General features: G+C 40.7%; 1 protein-coding gene across 1 annotated transcript; it reads right to left on the bottom strand.

Annotated features, from left to right (window-relative positions):
* Positions 1-67: 67 nt before the first annotated feature.
* Positions 68-18072, bottom strand: LOC138044439 (DNA replication ATP-dependent helicase/nuclease DNA2-like). The gene is made up of 14 exons (XM_068890951.1): positions 17488-18072; positions 16254-16564; positions 14781-15005; positions 13765-14064; positions 13149-13286; positions 11913-12131; positions 8850-9311; positions 8579-8642; positions 7765-8016; positions 5858-6113; positions 5364-5492; positions 3397-3590; positions 2624-2859; positions 68-1274 (listed from the first exon to the last, which is right to left on the bottom strand). Exons 1-14 carry the CDS (start codon positions 17928-17930, stop codon positions 679-681), a joined length of 3825 nt encoding a protein of 1274 aa, XP_068747052.1. The 5' UTR covers positions 17931-18072; the 3' UTR covers positions 68-678.
* Between the last annotated feature and the right edge of the window lie 193 nt (positions 18073-18265).

The following is an 18265-nucleotide window of genomic DNA, read 5'->3' as shown; positions in this document are numbered from 1 at the left end:
GGACTCGACCCTGAGAATGTCCTTCACGTAACCACTTGGTCACCACACCACAATAATGTAATTATGCTAAACTCTGATGTAAACGTTTAGAATCCCTAGCTAGGAAACAATGTTGAAGAGTACAAAAGATCGCTTACCAAACTTAGCAACAAAGGTATACATTTTAAATTTAAGGTTGGACCTAACCACCATCCAGCAGTGATATGCCATACGAGACGCATTTTTACAACAAATATTATATATATATATATCGGTGCCTACTGTAGCTCTTCAGAGCTGAAGCGAAAAGAAGCCATTCCTATAAAGCAGAAGCTCTGGGTTCAAGTCCAGTCCAAGGATATATATTTTTTTCCTTGTTTGCTCAGCTATCACACGACCTGGGACACTATAGTCTAAATTAGTAAATAATAGATATTCACAGAAACTTAATGATTTTTGATAATCGATAATTTTGGAGAGGAGATCACGTTGGCCCATCACGACCATAAACGTTAACTCAGATCGGAGAGGAATGATGACGACATGTATTCACATCGAACATGACAATGAAATTCAGAAATCGCATCAAAGCATCCATCCTCATATGTAATTACATCACAATGTTATCACGACCAGAGAAAAAGTAGATTCGAGAGACCAAAAAGATTAAATAACTTCACGCACAGCGTTAAGACTAATTTAAACTCGATATCTTCCAGTCTCCACGATTTTAACTGGAGTAACCTGGGAAGACTTTCCAACAAAGTCGTACAGTTTGTGAGCATCACGAGGTAGAACCTGAAGCCAGTCCTTTTGCTCCAGCAGGTCAAAAAGCTCCTGGAGAAGCAAGCTTCCTTTAAGCGTGCTCAATGAACCAATCATGATCAATTTCCGCTTGGCACGTGTCACTGCCACATTGACACGACGCCAGTCCCTCAGCAGATCTCCCACATTGCAATGCTCGTTACTGCGAACTAACGACACAATAATACAAGACTTGTCCCGCCCTTGATATTTATCCACTGTGTTTATCTCAATTTCACTGTGTTCGATGTTGGCATCCCTATTGAAGACTTGTGATATGAGCTTCAGCTGGTGCCTGTAAGGAGAGATAATTCCCAATGAAGAGGGATCTAGTCCACCTCTCAAGAGACCACAGGCCAACTGATAAACTAACGAAGCCTCAACTTCATTGGATACCAAGTGTTCGGACCGAGTCTCCGGTGCAGGAATTTCGTCCGTCTCTAAAAACACTACCGGGCGACTAGGAACGACTGCGTCCAAAAGCCAGGTGTCTGAAAGAAAAAACAAACGATTTCAAGGCACTTATAAAAAAGCTCGAAATAAGGCCTAAAACTTGTTAACAACCCAAATTTCCACCTAACATAGAGTGTGATATCAGACAATCATCATTAGATTCGTGGGACGAAAATGATATCTTTAACAAATCGAACGTGGTCCAGCGTTGTCTGTCGTCTTATCGACAACGATTTGCGTCATCACAGTGGTCACAATGTGGGTCAGCTCGCAGCTCTTACAAGGTCTCACCTGATTGGAGACCACCCTTGAGGTTTAACAAAAGAACAAATAACAGAAACAATGGACCCTAGGCCTAAAACAAAAGGGCCATTGTTTCTGTTACCCTAGGCCTAAAACAAAAGAGCCATTGTTTCTGTTATTTGTTCTTTTGTTAAACCTCAAGGGTGGTCTCCAATCAGGTGAGACCTTGTAGGAGCTGAGAGGCTACCGCACAATGTTGTGGACTCACGAAGTGCAGTCGAATGAGTCCACAACAAACTTTGACCACTGTGATGACGAATATTGGTGTCGATAAGAGGACAGATAACGCTGATCCAGGTTCGATTTGTTTTTTACCACAATATTCAACGTCAAAGAAACCAAGATCATGACACAAAGAAAAGCAAACGTTAACTTGACTATAATTTTTTCGCAATCCGATTGGTTCATTTCCCAAAATGAGCGTTCCCGATTGGCTATTACAATTGCGTGACAGGTTGACGTGAGCATAACGCGAGCAGCATTGTCCAGACAACGGCAAATTAGCCAATCAGATTGCGAGATTACAAACAATTGTGGTAAAAAATAAATTCCCTCTTGCTCCCTGTGTCTTGTCTAAAAAACTCGGAGGGGAATTTTTATTTATTTATTTTCTTTACAATCACCAAAATACACGTTAAAGATTTACAGATCAAAACACTTGACTTGATTAACATCACCAAAATATATCACTAGAGAAACCTATGCCATTTTTTTTTACAAAAAAGCAGTGTGGATATTTGTTATGACAGAAACGTATTTTTCCACTTTTAATTTTTTATAAACAGAATTGATAAAGTCTGCAAATTGTAACTTCCTATGTTCCTGAAACGCATTACTACATAAAAAGTACCTCCCGATATGGATTAAGTGGTTGAGGATTGAAGAGGATGACCAATCATTCAGCACACCATATACAATTTCTTTTTCGGAGGGGAATTTCTCAGACCCCAGCTTTGAGAATTCCGCTCAAGCAATTCAACTGTGCAATTCTAATCTTACCATCATCGGAGGCATGTAGTTGACAGCCCTAATATTAAGCATAAAAAGACGCCAAAAGATCGAGTAGAGAAAAAAACACTCCCACCTGTAGGATCTTTGGTGTTTTCTTTGACGAAACTGACCAGTTCGTCCCAGTTAGGTAGTTGAAGGAGAGCACGTGCAACGTCCTGGGTCCCGCATTTAAGCCTGTTCTCGTATATCAGCGTGTTGGAGAGCTCCATGATATCCTGGTTCATTCGATACTGATGTTCAAGACTGACAACGGCGTGAGGATGCTGCTCAGAGAGACGCTTGAATAAACTTACGTCCATCCCGCCCTCCCTGTTGACAGGGCAAACTCATCAGCATTGTTGGATTTCAGTGAACGAAAATACCGTCCTTGCAATCGAAGGGCCCGCAAGCGTGCACTCACGGAAGCAAAAACGATGTTTGTTACTGGAAATGGCCGCTTAGGGTATTACCCTTGTATGGGGCCCCTGGTTGTTGAAGGTCCTAGGAGTTGTTGACAACACACCACAGAGGGGCACTATTGCTACGTCAGGATAAATACCAACTGATAGATGCCGTTACATGGTTTACATCGAACCTAACTCGGGTAAGCGTTAACCCTGCTTTGAACTCTACGGACCTCCAGTGTACATTTCTCGGAAGTTCCGAAAAGTTTCGTGCTTATCTCGGGTGTCAAAAATCCCTTTGTATCTTAAAAAGGAAATTCACGAATTTGTTTTAGCATCCAGTCCAGTCGTGGCTAGGAACGTCTCATGATCTCAAAATATATCAGGGAGCAAAAACTTTAACGACGGCTAAGAGAACGTCCGAGCGGGCTAAAAATATAACAGGATTGCGATCAAACCATACCTGGCCTCAACACTCTGAACAAGGGGAGGTAACTGATAATGGTCTCCCACCAAAATAAACACTCGAGCTCTTCGCAGAGGTCCAATGCACACGGGCTGTGTTATCTGAGAAGCCTCGTCCACAATGCAGTAATCAAACATGCGTTGCGAAAAAAGGGCGTGGTTCACTCCCAAACAAGTGGTCGCCACAACAGACTGTGGAACGAAAGATACGAGAGAGAAGAAAATGGTCAAGCCCCGTTACCAAGGTTCGCAAAATTTTCACGGTATATTTAATGACACTGGCACAACTTTTTGTTGCTGGTTCATGCGTTCATCCGTTTACAGATTTTTAACCCCCCACCCCTACCTTCTCTTTGGCGAAGCGTTCTTTTCACGTCCATCGCCACTATGCGACTATATGTTCTGGCAAGATCTTCCCCTCTGTAACTCCAAGGGAGAATCGGTTGAACAAGGCTTGACACGCGTGAGACAGAAAGAATGCCTTACTATATTTAATTGTCGCAAAAGTTGAAGACTATCTTCTACTTTTTCGATGAACTTTTCGGTCATTTCTTAATACACTTCAAATAGGGGCTCATAATTTGGCTCGTTCTCACATTATGGTCAAGGCCACCAGTCAGCGAGGAGTGGACGAATTCAGTTCCTATCAGTTTTTCCTTTCTGGGCTCTTGACATCATAAAAAGAGTTCAAAGAAAAAATCGTGCTGCACGTGCGACGAGGACAAAAAAACAGTACCATACGTGAGGCACGATTGTTTTCCTCGCAACGCCCGTTTTTGTGACGTCGTAAGCCCCATAACAAAAAAAAAAACTTAACTTGGGGCGCTTTCCTTTTGTCAGAACTGGCCTGCCAGACCTGTCAGACGTTGTGGAGTTAGTCCTTCCAAATGCCCGGTCTGGGTTGGTCAGTTCTGTCAAATGGAAAGCATCCTTTGCCTTCTCGAAAAAAGTAACTTTGTCCACTGCTGTGCTGCCGGTATCCACGAGACTGCTACCATTGCTAATTTGTTTTCACAAAATTTTGAAAATGTACTTTACTGATCGAACTAAAGTAAATGAGTTTTCCTTCCACATTCTCTCGACAGACCAAAACACAATTTATCAGAATGTCTCAAACTCTTTAATAACTCATAAGCCAAAAACAAAAGATATCACTACCGTGAAGGAAGTTTTGGATATGTGGGGTGCTTACCATTTACAAAAACCATCCGGTTGGAAATTTCAGGCATAAGCATTAAACACTTAAATGCGACATTGCGGGAGAGGAAATCGCAAAAATGTCTATACACGTCAGCTAGAGAGGCTTAAAAGAGCAGAAAAATTGCATCACCACAAATCAAAGCTCAAATTTTCTTAAGCTTCCCAAACGGAATGGCGCGAACCATTTGATCTTCCAACTGGAATTTCCGGTTTTCCCGTGTAAATGGTAAGTACCCCTGGTCTTAATTGCCATAAAATTTCGCCAACTTTGATCCAAAATATCTCTTAAAATACTGATTTCTTTGAGAAGTAATATCAAACACTCGAAAGAGTGTTTCATCGAATATCCAAACACCTCGAAATCGGTTAAAAAAACTCGGCCTTCGGCCTCACTTTTCAACTCGCTTTTCGGTGTTTGGATATCCAATGAAACTCCCTCTCATGTTTCACATATTACTTGAAAAGTCTGATTTTTCATGACAATTTATTTCCCACATTCAAACTAAACGGTTTTACAGATTTATTTGCGCCAATCCTTCTTCATTTCCCAATTTTTCTATTCGTTTTCCTTTAGGTGCAATTGCGAAGAGGTGAGCGTCACCCTTACGTTGGGGGAGAGGGAAGGGGTGCTTTTTTCATGCAACAAAATTCAGATATCGGCTCTTACTAAGTGCGTTTATCTCCTGTTCCACTAAACTAACCGTAACTTATCAAAGCGCAAACGTGTAGTTCACTTTAGTTCATTTTCTCATAATGATCGTTTACCTTAGACTCGTACAGCTGTTTCAGTGCTTTCACAGTCTTGATATCAGCAGCCGCCCTCTGAGATGTATGTGACTGTAATTCAGGAAGCACTTTATGAACTTGTCCGAGGCGGAGAAAATCAACATTCGCCTAGGAACGAGATATACGATAAAACATTACAACTACCGTACGTTTGAGCGTTTCCTATTTGAGTATCACAAGTACAGGCATTTTTCCGGGTCGACGCGACTTAGCTTCTCGTTGGGTTTTTTTTCCACGAATGATACGGACCTAAAAGCTTTCAAGACCACCGAAAATACAGCGATGGACTAGGAGTAATTAATATATAAGTAAAAAATCGAGTGAACTTGCTGGTGACTTTCGCGATTCATGGTCACCCGTGATGTTTAAAAAGTTCACAAATTAGAACTTTAGAAACATCACTTATGCCCATAAATCCCGAATTGCACTCGCTTTCATACGATGTACTATACTCGTTGCCTCAACAAACAAACCTCCTTAAGCTTGAGTAGAATGTTATCCACAGCAGTGTGGGTATAACTAGTGAGCAGAACAGACTTTCCACTGGCCGCTAGTACCCGCACCAGGCAGGAGATGGTGGTGGTTTTACCAGTGCCTGGCATACCAAGGATCAAGGCATAGTGGTGCGCACACAGTGCTTTGGAAACTGCCTTCCGCTGGTCAGAGTTCAGTTCGTTTAGAATGGCTTCTGTGCAAGGATCAGGGATTGTTTGGCTTCTGTTTTGAGACCTGGAGATCAACAATAAATAACTTCAGTGGTCAGGTACAGAGAGTGCAATTTACAACGTATCTCAGGAGACAATTTCTAAAGTAATATCATGGGTGACAAATTACTCCTTAATTTTGGTGCGAAATTTCAGCGTTAATTTATAATTTCACATGTGAAATTACAAAATTGCCATGGTAACATCTCTTCTCAATCAGAGCCAAGATGGCGTCGGCATTTAAGACAGTGACCATCAGTGAAGAGGTACAAAATTAAAAAAGTGGTAGAAAATTTAAATACGCGAGAGAGCACAATTAACTGGGTGAGAGTTTTTGAGAAGTGGTGTGACGAAAATAGCCTTGAGAAAAACCTGGAGATGATTCTTCCCGAGCAGTTGGATAAAGTACTCGAGCGATTTACGGCTGTAAGCGTAATTTGTCACCCACGACATTAAAAGGTAATCAAATGGTTTTCTCGTGAAATTAGGAAATAATTTCACTTGCATTTTGTCAAAATTCTGATAATTTCTCTCGCCTATAGGCTCGGGAAATTATCTGAATTTTGACGAAACGCGCGTGAAATTATTTCCTAATTATACTCGTCGCCATTTGATTACACATACTTACAATGTACATTAAAAATTACTCGATTCTGATTGGCAGAGAGCAGTGTAGTTCAAGTGTAACACCAGTGTAAATTACACATCTAAATTCTGGATTATGATTGGCTAATAAACAATAAGGCTTGGTAAGAACCAATCAAATCTTTTGTTTTGAAATCAAACGTTAGCTTTGGATGGCGCAATTTATGGAGCAACTTTTCCGTGATTGCGTGATACGCGTGCGCATCTTCTACTTAACCATCTCGACTTTTTTCATGTGTATTATTAATAAGTAATCACATGATTTCGAGTGTAATTTGGAATAAAAATTTACTCGTGTTTATTTATTCCAAATTGCAATCGAAATTCATGTGATTACCTATACAAATTGTGGTGCTGTGTCGATGGGGAAGTTAAGCACAGATCGAATTACTTCAACGACGGGCTAACGCTAAAACCGCCAGCTTTCAAATTTCTCTACGGTGGTCAACTTACCATATCAACCTTGTTGACAAACCCATTCCTGAATCTCAGCCGGGACAGTTGCAGGTTTTGTGACGATAACTGCGTGACTGTTAAGGCCGTTAGGCGACAAGCGCTTATAAACCAACGCCAACGGAAGCGCATAAACCCTCTCTAACAAACGCCTCTTATCTAAAAGACGCCCCGGCTGAATCGGCACTGTATGATCAACGCACCCGTTCACCGAGTCCATCGCTATATTAGCCACCTTGTTTGCCTCCACCCAGTTGGTATTCTTAAAAACGTTTCTTTTGTATTATCATTGGTGCTGAGAAGCCCCTGTGTGGAGTGGCCGATTAAGTGTGTAGGTATGTACGTACGTAAGTGAGTGAGTGAGTGAGTGAGTGAGTGAGTGAGTGAGTGAGTGAGTGAGTGAGTGAGTGAGTGAGTGAGTGAGTGAGTGAGTGAGTGAGTGAGTGAGTGAGTGAGTGAGTGAGTGAGTGAGTGAGTATGTATGTATGTATGTATGTATGTATGTATGTACGTATGTATGTATGTATGTATGTATGTATGTATGTACGTATTTCAACGACTACAAATCATGAACTTACGAAGACTGTGGCGTAAAATACTCAGTGATTTCCGATGTTTGGCTCGACATGCCTTCTGTATCGTTTTTTCTTTTCCTCGAAAACACAGGTGGCTCCAAGTCAATTATTTGCCGACGCAGTTGAGCGTCTCTGTCAGAATCTCCCTTGAACAGTTTGGCCACATTGGACCACAGTGTGGTCAGTGTACTGTACTCTTCATCCTTATCCAAGCGGTAGAGACTTGAACTCGTGTCTTCAGGTTGTGCATCGTACCTCGAGTGAAAAAAAGTATTACTGGAAGGCTGACTACACAATCACACGCATACTAACGTTTTAGTGAAACGTTTGTTAGCAAATTGTGATCATCTTAATATTTACATCTATCTCTCTCCGTTCGTACAGTGTTTGTTTTCCTAACACCTCCATTTCAATCGGTAAAATTAGTCGCAATGATGTAATTTACTCTTTTCAAGCGTCGTTCATAAGTTTACCTCCTTTTTGTACCGTGTTCTGTAAAGCAATAAATGATCCTTTTTCAGGAATCGGAGTGGTTAACAGGAGATAAATGTATTTTTTCTTTGTTTTTGTAACTACGAAACTACTTTTGTCGAGTATAAAGATATGCCGGGCTTGCATGAAAACTCAAATCCGTTGGTTGTGTGGTTTTATGCTAAAAAAATACGTGCATTATTGCGATAAGGCGGTTTTCAGCAGCTGTTATCAAAAGACAAAGGAATTACTGCGGCCTAGATGTGAGTGACTATAGATGCAACAATTATGAGATAACTCTTCAACAAATTTTTACTGAATGGCGACTTAAAAAATCTACGCTTACCTCTTTGTTAAATCGCGGTCTAATAAGACAACAACTTCCTTTGTTTTAACCTCATGGACATAACCTACGCAAATGAGACAATAAACACTTCATCTACCTGTTTTATGGAATGAAACGGCATTAAATCCCTTCTAAGAGGAACAACGCATTGAAAATAAAAAAAAAAACCGGAGAAAATTAGTTGTTTTTCCGGACAAATAGGGATAAGAAAGCTATGACCAATGTCGCCTGGAAACAGAAAAATTCCAGAATGATACCTAGATGTTACTACCTGCTGCGAGAGATATAACTCCTCTGCTTTCATCACTCAAAATCACACGTTCTCCCACAGCAATGGGTATCTCGTGTAGCGGTGTCATACTGGGATGGTTTTCTGCTCGTTCAAACGTGTGTTTGATATAGTGTCTATCACTCATACTAGCAGCGTGGTCTTCCTGTGGCTTCAACACCATACCACTAAAACAACGTCCAATCTTTTCCCTTTCCCATCCGCCCAAGCACCATATCTCTCGCTGAGTCCTCTTCTCTTCCATTTCCTTTCCCTCCAAACAAACCAGTTTGAACCAGTTGGTGAAGAAGGTGGTGTATGTCTTTGTCATGTGGTCCGTTGTCTCGTTAAAGAATGACCCAAGACCGCTGGTCACGCTGTCTCCTTGTTCGGCTGCTTTGTGGAAAATGGTGCAGTTCGGAGCTTGAGGACAACGACGGCAGGTGTTGAGATCCTTTAACATTGCTACAAGTTCAGAAAGACGTGGTAAATGACCTTAATATTCCAGTTCTTAAACGCATTCTCTACGCTGCAATAGGCCAGACCAAAACGCCGGGAATTACTTGGGATTACATTCCTACGGTATCAAGAAAATTCGCCCCATGGACAATTAGCCCCGACTAATTAATTGCCCTGGGGGCGAATTGACTTACACCCCATCCCTACGCTGAGCGAACGGCGCGAGTGTTTGATGATTCAAAGATTTTGCAAGCAAGTGTGAGAGGGGGTCTACGGGTTATCACCGTATTCACTGGGAAGACTAGAGAGTGTTACCACACACAGTGTGGATCTCACCAAAAAGGAGCAATTTCCGTTTGCTAACTGGTTGATCCGTCCCAGAGTCCATCTATCACACATCAACCTGAGTCGATCCACCCCACAGAGTTTCCGTCTAAGCACTGATTTATGTGATGATGAATTGATATAGGGCTGGTTAGCTTTCACATAAGGTCAGAATATTGTAGGGAAGATCGACTCTGCTTAATGTAGGGGCGGGGATCGATCACCATTCTTCTCAATTCTCCAGAGACTTTGGGTGTTGTTTCGAGTGACCTCTTGCACGATAATCAGGAAGAAAAAAAAGACGATTGTCATATCAATATTAAGAAAGAGGACTTAAGTTTCAACAACCAAGCTGCAGGACACCAAATATAGGGTTAAGACACCGACGACCGGCTCAGTTGTTTGAAGATCGGACTTTAGTGCGGGAGATCACGGGTTCACTGAAAACTCCGGTCTTAAAATATAACTGAGGAGACAGTGCTGGCTTTGTATTTTATCTGTAAATGGTTAGGCTTTCAAGAACTATAAACCGCAAGTCCCGTCTTACAACCTTTCCTGTTAATCAACACTGCGAGACGTTAAAGCACACACACACACACACACACACTGTTCGTGAAGAGTATAGGGATACTCCCGGTATTGGCGGTCTTTTTCTCAGAGAATTGTAAAACCCGCCATGAGACTGTATGCGGCGTCTGATACTTGCAGACTACAGACTAAACCTAACTCGCGGTTATTTAACAATTGTTCCATGAGCGCGCGTTGGATATGAGATGGTAAATAGCCAACGAGGCGCGTAACGGCGAGTTGGCTATAACCTGTCTCATATCCAACAAGCGCAAATGGAATAATTGTTTTATTAAATTCCTTAAACTCCAAAAAATACGAAATACGAGCGAAGAAAGCGAGAAAATCCGAGGGAAATCGAAAAAACTTGATGAAGATGCGATGTTGCTTGTGTAATATCTTGTGGTCAGACAGACGTAGGTTCATCACAAAAACATTTCTTGCCTTTAAGCGTAATTCTGAATGTCGGAATTGATCCAAACTTTCCACAAAATTTTTTTTTTTTTTTTTTGGGTCTATTCAGAGAGAAATTTCGCTTTCCGGCGGAAACATTTTTAGCTTAGCAACGCTTAGCGCCATCATTTACCATATAAGGTCAAACTAAGGTATATGAGCTGATAACCTAGATTGAGTGAACCAATCAGAGCACGCGAAATGCCTTATCCGAGGTTGAGAATTTAATAATAAAAGATAACCGTTTTAAAATTGGTGCTTAGACTTAAATACTGTTTATCAGTGCTATTTATAGACAGTCTGCAGTCTGCGGTTTGCAGTTTTCATACACCTGACTGTATAAGAGAGAATTTTGAGAGAATTGCAAATCGCCGTGGGACGGGTAGGAGAGTATCATGCGAACGAGGTCATAGAGCGACTTTCGTATGACTTTGAAAAATAAACGTAAAAACAGAACAAAAACGCAAAACATTTAACTGGCTTATCGAAAAAAAAAAACAAACGAGCGCGAATTTTCATTGGCTTAGCGAACGCGGATGCAAACAACGTCATCTCTCCATAGAACTTTCTGGAAAGCGATCGGCATTTCGCTTCGACGTCATTTGAAATGCAGTAAAGTGATTGGGCAATCGAACCGTTTAATGCCCATATTAGGAGTTTCCTTGGCGGTCATAACTGCGAAGATCATGGGCGTTTTCCATTTACCAAGAAATTCTGGAAATTCCGGTTGGGATGTAAATGGAACACACGTTTTTGGTTCGTTCCATTGGAAAATTTCCGGAATAAACGGAACTTCTGAAAAGGTAGTGCTGTTTTCTCGTTGGAAACTTTCCGATGGAAATGTGTGTTCCATTTACAACTTTTGAAAGGTCTTACCACTTCCAGGCTATTCACGGCCAAATTTTTAAATTTTGGCGCGTAAAATCGCAATCACTGAGCGGCGAACGGACCTGAGTTAAATGGAACACGTTTTTCAACCGATGGAAATTTCCACCGAAATTTCCGGAAATTTTTTGTAAGTGGAAAACGCCCCATAGCTTCACTTGATTTCATATCCGCAGTTCATATATGATCCATTTCATATATCATTTCATCGTTGAGAAGCTTTTGTTTTAATCTTGCCAAACATCGGTCCGTGAAACAAATTGGGAACACTTTTTTCAAGGTCATACGAAAGTCGCTCTATGTGATATGTGCGGTACATAAATCCGTTACCACGACCATTTAAAACACAGACTTGAAAGCATAAGTAAATTGACCCACCTGGCATGGTTCCCGTCGTTCCAGCCCTGTTGAGAGTCAAGTATCGTGCGACTTCATTCCTTTTCATGACCAGTGCTCTTTTCTCGTGCAGAAAACCTGGTACACTGAGCATATGAGATGACTTGAGGTAGAACAATAAGCCAGCATCAATCGCTTGAGAGTAGCGATCCGACATCAGTAGAGTGTACAGGATTACTTGTGCTCGGTGTTCGATTGATCCTAAGGTTGAAAGAAAAAGACTAGTCTCAACTGTTAGTAGTTTCTTCACTGGAAGGCAATCCGAAGGCATAAATCTCTCAATACACCTTTCGCAGCACCTGGTATATTTTGTTAATCAAGTTAAATGTCATGTCTTTTTCAATGAAAGGAAAAGGTTCTGAGAGAAATGAGGCACTAAGCGTTGGCTTGATTTTATCTTGAAATGACAAAAAGAAGGGTTCTGTTATCTTGCTATGCTTCCAATATTACTACTCTAGCCGCTATCTTGTAAGATGAGTCAGTGAAAATAAAATAGCATTATCTGAATGGCACTTTTTCCACTGAGAAAGCCTAAGTTTTCAGGCCAGCCTTGAAGTGAGTAGTACTAAGTTCTGTTAACTTTATTTTCTTCATATTTCATTTAACCTTTATAGTAATTACACTAGAGAAACGATTAATGTTAAGGGAATGAATGTAGACAGGCAAAACTATTACCCCTTACAATGAAACTTGTTGTAAGAGACGAATAGAGGGACACAAGTTGGTAAAAATGTTTCAAAGATAGTTGAAGCAGAAAGTAATGTGCAAAATACTGTTACGTGGAAAGTGTGCTTTTTCAAAATAACATTGTCCACCTGGCCATTGTCTTAGTCCTGTGTCATCTCCTTGGAGAGAATCTGCTCATAGTTTGTAAGCTTTGCTATTGATATACAAGTCACTCCTGCACACTTCAAAGGATTATAATTTCTTTGGAAGTGCTAGGGGATCACATGACACATCCTTGTTGTGTTCATGTCGCAATCAGCAAGAGGGATTGTCATGGCAACTACAAAGAAAATAAAGCTAGAGTTTCAATCACCATAATTTATAACCCCTCTATTCTCTGTGAAGGTACAATAATGCCAAATGTTTATGCTAAATGTTTCAAGGATACCATACAGAATCTGACTGACCTCATGTTAGACTGGTTATAGTGAGACATACCTGCACCCCACCTGTCAAATCAACAAGATACTGAAGAGGAAATAACCAGCTCACCGAGTTTGGTAAACATTTTTCCTGTCTTCAACTCCAATGGAAGAACTTTTGTCTGCACCTGGTTTCCTGTATCAGGTCGGTGTCGCCTAATTTTGGGTCTTCTGTCGATTTTAACCTCAACAGTGGCATCCACTTTCCCTGAAATAACAGGTTGTGTGCTGATGTATATTGTGTGACAATAGTTTGGTAACTGTGTACCATGAGGATGGCTGACAGAAATTTAATGGAAATTTGACTATTTTGCTTGCGGCTCATTGTTGTCGTCGTCGACGTGTCATCGTTGGGGTTGTTGTTGTCATATCATCATCGTCATTCCCTGTTGAAGTCTGGGCATGTAATTCCCGCTGTTGTAGGGTCCTCCGAGATACTAGCTATAACAAGCTACTCTACAGTCCAAGGGTATATAAAGATATGATGCGATGTGGTATGACACACACACATGTTAAGACTTGAATTTGGAATCTCCAGAGACATACTGTATCCAGCCAATGGTCACCGAGGGATTGAGTGCGTAGCATCTCCACAGAAATCCAGCATCTTAACCACTATGCCACCTCCTTACTTACTCACTATTGCTCCCTCCCACTATTTATAATTGCAATAAAGCCTTGTTTACCCTTCAGCCCAAATCTTGGTGACCAAATATTTTCCTCAATGTCTGTGAGAGCTGAGATGCAAACACTGGGCTCCTCTGTGGCATGGGGGTACTCCGGTGTCTTAAACTCCATGGTCCCACAATCCGACTGTGGCAAAGGAGACACAAATTTCTTGGCCCAGTCACACAGCAATGGAATGTGCTCTTTGACTTTCTCCAGAGCCCAGTTTTCTGTCTGCCCCAAACTGTACAGGTCATCCAGGTAAGAGAGTTTGCCTAAGAGTCCATGGGCTCTCTTCAGAAGGGAATCAGATGAGAATTCTTGAAAATAAATACAAACAGACCAACCGTTTCAAATCATGTGGTTGTCATTTTGTTTGGGCAGGACAAAAATTTATTTCAAGTTTATTTTAAAGTTCAGTTTGTAGTTAAAGTCAGCCTGCCTGTCTGCCTGGGTTGCCTATTTTATAGTACAGTGGGTGCTGGTCTTAACATACTTGCAGAAATATAAGAAGTGGCATGGCTTTAACCTGTACTTTCTACAAAAAAAATAACGTACAGTAGGATACGATGGTGGATTTGCTTTTCAAAGAATATTGTTTATTATGAAGACCTTCTGAATTGAGTTTAGTTAAGGCTACACACATTTAGGGTGTGTTTGATTGATCCTTAATAATTCCAGAATAAGAATATGAGGAGCGATGATTTCAAATGGTACATTATGTCTGGCATTTTGAAGCAACAAGGATAATAAAGATGTGTTTAAAAAAATTGCCTTTTAGCAGGATCTTGACAATTTTAATGAGAACCTCCGTAAAAACAAAGGATTTCTATTAAAGAATACAGTCAATTGAAAGCACCATCAGTGTTCTTGGTTTAAGGTTAGCAACGGCAGCAGGTGTCACTGTACATGTAAGTGGGACAGCAGTAAGAGCACTTTGGCCACAAAATGCAGTGCTGTACTACATGCAACAGGTTTTAAAAAAGACATAAATGAAATCTGCTCGTGAGATAGGTGTAAAAACATAAGGACTTACCATGAAACTCCATTGCTAAATCAAATAAATCATGCAGAAGCGTTCCAATCAGCATAGCTTCACTCTGGTCCTCAGTGCGAAATCGCTCATTGAGAATGCTCTGTCGCAGACATTTTGTTGCCATGGAAACAGTAGTGCCTGATACCAAGGTATCTGGATGGATGACCAAGTACTGCTCGGTTGAGTTGTCAAGGATACACAATCCAGTCTCTGAGTCAAATGTGCCTTAAAGTAGATTACATCTACATTTTAAGTGAAATATTATTATTGTAAGTGGTAGGTCTGGTGGCCTCGTGGTTAGTGCGCTCGACTTCGGATCGAGTAGTCCAGGCTCGGGCCCTGGCCGGGGACATTGTGTTGAGTTCTTGGGCAAGACACTTTACTCTCGCGGTGCCTCTCTCCACCCAGGTGAATAAATGGGTACTGGTAAATTTAATGCTGGGGGTAGCCCTGCGATGGATTAGCATCCCTTCAAGGGGGGAGTAGAAATACTCCTAGTCGCTTCATGCTACAGAAACCAGAGATAAGCTCCGGTATGTTGGGCCACTGGCTCCTAAGCAGACTTTAATTTAATTATTATTGTAAGGCATGGTAATATTGCAGACAAGCCCATACCAACCACTGCATCAAATAATCAATCTACAGAATATCTACAGGAAAGACAGAAAATTTATGAAACTGACCAAATTCACTGACAAAAGACAGGACAGACAAGATAGAGAGACAGTAGACAAACAGGGGCACCCAATGAGAATATACTTCAAAACCACTTAAACATAGCATTGTGAAGAGTATTTTAGTATTTAAATGGTAGATATAGGCATGTTTTTATTCCCTAAAAATTTTTCATCTGTTTGGATTTCCTAGCTGAAAGTCTAGTGATCCGAAAACTATAGGGATCAAAACTTACCTTTTCAAAAATTTCAGCCAGAAAAAAGGCTCCCGAAAATTCTAGGTGACCTTTTTAGGGTAAAAATTTGTTAAAAATGGGCAATTGTGCCATTTGTCAGATGTTCGAAAATCCTGGGAGGCACAGGCAAGCAAGACATTTTACAACAAATGTTCCGAAAATTCTAGATCTCAAATCGTCTTCCAAACAGCTATTTTCGAAAATTGATGTTGGGTGCCCCTGATATAAACATAATTTTGACAGACAGACAGACAGACATCCCAGTTTACAGTCTTTGTTGTTAATAATCTTGCAGCTTACACGGCTGTTGACCAATAATGCTAATTGTCTCTGTTGACAAGACAATCTGGTCAATTACCAAATCATTTATGGAATTTGCTTATCATACTCAGGTCAAGTGACTCTGAAGATTGCTTCTGCTTAGGTCGATAAAACAACAGAAAATATCAACTAAAATAAAATTCCTCTCTGGACTACACTCATATCATCAGGGCATGTTCAATATTGATGCAACATTGACAAAAAATAGTGGACACTTCAAAGCTGCAACAAGGAACTCCCACCTGTTATATGCACTATGTCACCGGGCTCAACTTCACTAGCCTCCCACTCTTCTCGTAAACTGCAAAACTTTTCTTGGCAGGCAGTTTCATCAAAGAGACGAAGAATTTTCTCAGATAAACGCCTACCATACTTAGTAATTGCTTGCTCATCCATTAACTCTCTACGCGATACCTCCAATACGAGAAAGCGACTGTAGGTAGCAACCTCAGATAGATTACATTTAGTTTGAAGATCTTCGGATATTAGTTGAGTCTGCTCAAAGTTAGTGGAAGAAGAAAAAAGTGCCTTACAAGTCTTGTTCATTCCTTCACTGAAAAAAAAAGAAAGGAACATAGGTGCAATGATGTTATCCACAAGAAAGACCACTATTACAATTATTGTGAAACTTGTTCTTAGAGCTGCAAGTTTCCAATTTCCAGTTATTCTCCTACCAACCAATCAGTTCGGCCACATTTCTCCAAATTTGTTGTTTAATTAACTTGTGTAAGCATGTTTTTTGACCGCTGTTGTTTAATATTAAAATGTTTTTCAACCCAGTGAAGAGTTCCCCATTGATGAGTAACATCATCTGGTATCAGACAGAGTAAAATCTTTTAAAGGCTTCAACTGACACATATTGTGTGCCATGGAACAATTTTCATATATGAAGATCCTGTCAATGCTGAAATTCATCCAATCAGATCGTTATGATAAGCAATGCAAATTTCCATAACAAAAACAAACGGCCGAAAAGCCTGTCAGTTGAAGGTGGCCCTTAAGGTGTGTGTGAGAGAGGGAAGGTCAAATGGGAACACAGTTTTTGAGTGGACCTAGATGCCGCTAACTCTTTTTCTCCAAAAGATTCCTGTTAATGGCTAAAATCGTCTGGCATTAGACAGGGTAAAACCTATAAGTGCACTTTCTGGAAGGGAAAGTTTAAAGTACATTATAGCAATGCCCTGGTACCCCTGAGAAGATAGGCACCCATTACACTAATAAACAAAGGAAAGTAGGGTGGGGGGGGGGGGGGAGGGGGGATGCTTCTTCCCACAACACAGATAAATAAGCTCTACAACTCAAAGCACGAGGAATCCATCACAGGCGCAAATACAACATTTAACCCACTGACAAGAATTGACCACAGTTGCTACTAGTTGTTAACTTAGTTAAATTGCATTTAACTTCATGTAAACCTACAATTTAGATACCCTTTCCTTTGATCAATGGTCAAGGCAAAAGTTCAAGGCGTCATACCTGCCATGGTACTGGTTATTTGAGCAAATGATCATAGGTGACCACTCCACTCCTTCCAATAAGCTTTCTACTTCATTACAATCACCAATACTATCTACAGAAGAATTCATCATTGCCTTGGAAAGTGGTGTCTGTGCAGACTTGCTAAACTCTGTCATCTGCAACAGATCTGTTTTGACTGGAGAGTTGAATTGCCCTATATCATGTACAGCTGCATTTAGGGCATAATTGTTGATGCTATATTCATTGCTTTTTATTATCTTTTCTTCACGGTTCCCTATGGCTTCCTCAAATGGTTGTTGACCTGAATCCACTGCCATTCCACGGATTAAACAGTTCTCTAAACTGGTGCCAGAGATATACTCATTCATTAGACTCCTCTCTTCCATATAACCGTTTTCAATGGGGTAGCATATTTGTTCTGAGTGCAATGTATGCTGCATCAGTTCTTTGTTGAAGTAACTACTCTGTGAACATTCGTCCAGAGTTTTCCACAGGTCATTTTTAACAGAATCCTGCAAGAAAGTTATTCATCATCTCTACTGTTTTAGAGTAAAAGCAAGCAAGCCTGACATATTCATCTAGCATCAAGTTAAAATGCAAGTTGAAGGCACAGTAAATTATTGTGAACCCAACATAACCAAGTCATTGAGGAGTTTAAATACTAGTTGATAACTTCATGTCAAGAATAAAAATAAAGATGTTGAATAAAATGAATGAAATGTTACAGGGATCAAGTCTTTTTCTTTGTTGTTGTTGTTACTTTTAACAGGGGAAG

Source organism: Montipora capricornis, chromosome 4 (genome assembly GCF_036669925.1).
Source record: "Montipora capricornis isolate CH-2021 chromosome 4, ASM3666992v2, whole genome shotgun sequence".
Classification (NCBI taxonomy): domain Eukaryota; kingdom Metazoa; phylum Cnidaria; class Anthozoa; order Scleractinia; family Acroporidae; genus Montipora; species Montipora capricornis.
Note: the sequence above shows the minus strand (reverse complement) of the source record. Positions and strands in the feature narration are given on the sequence as shown.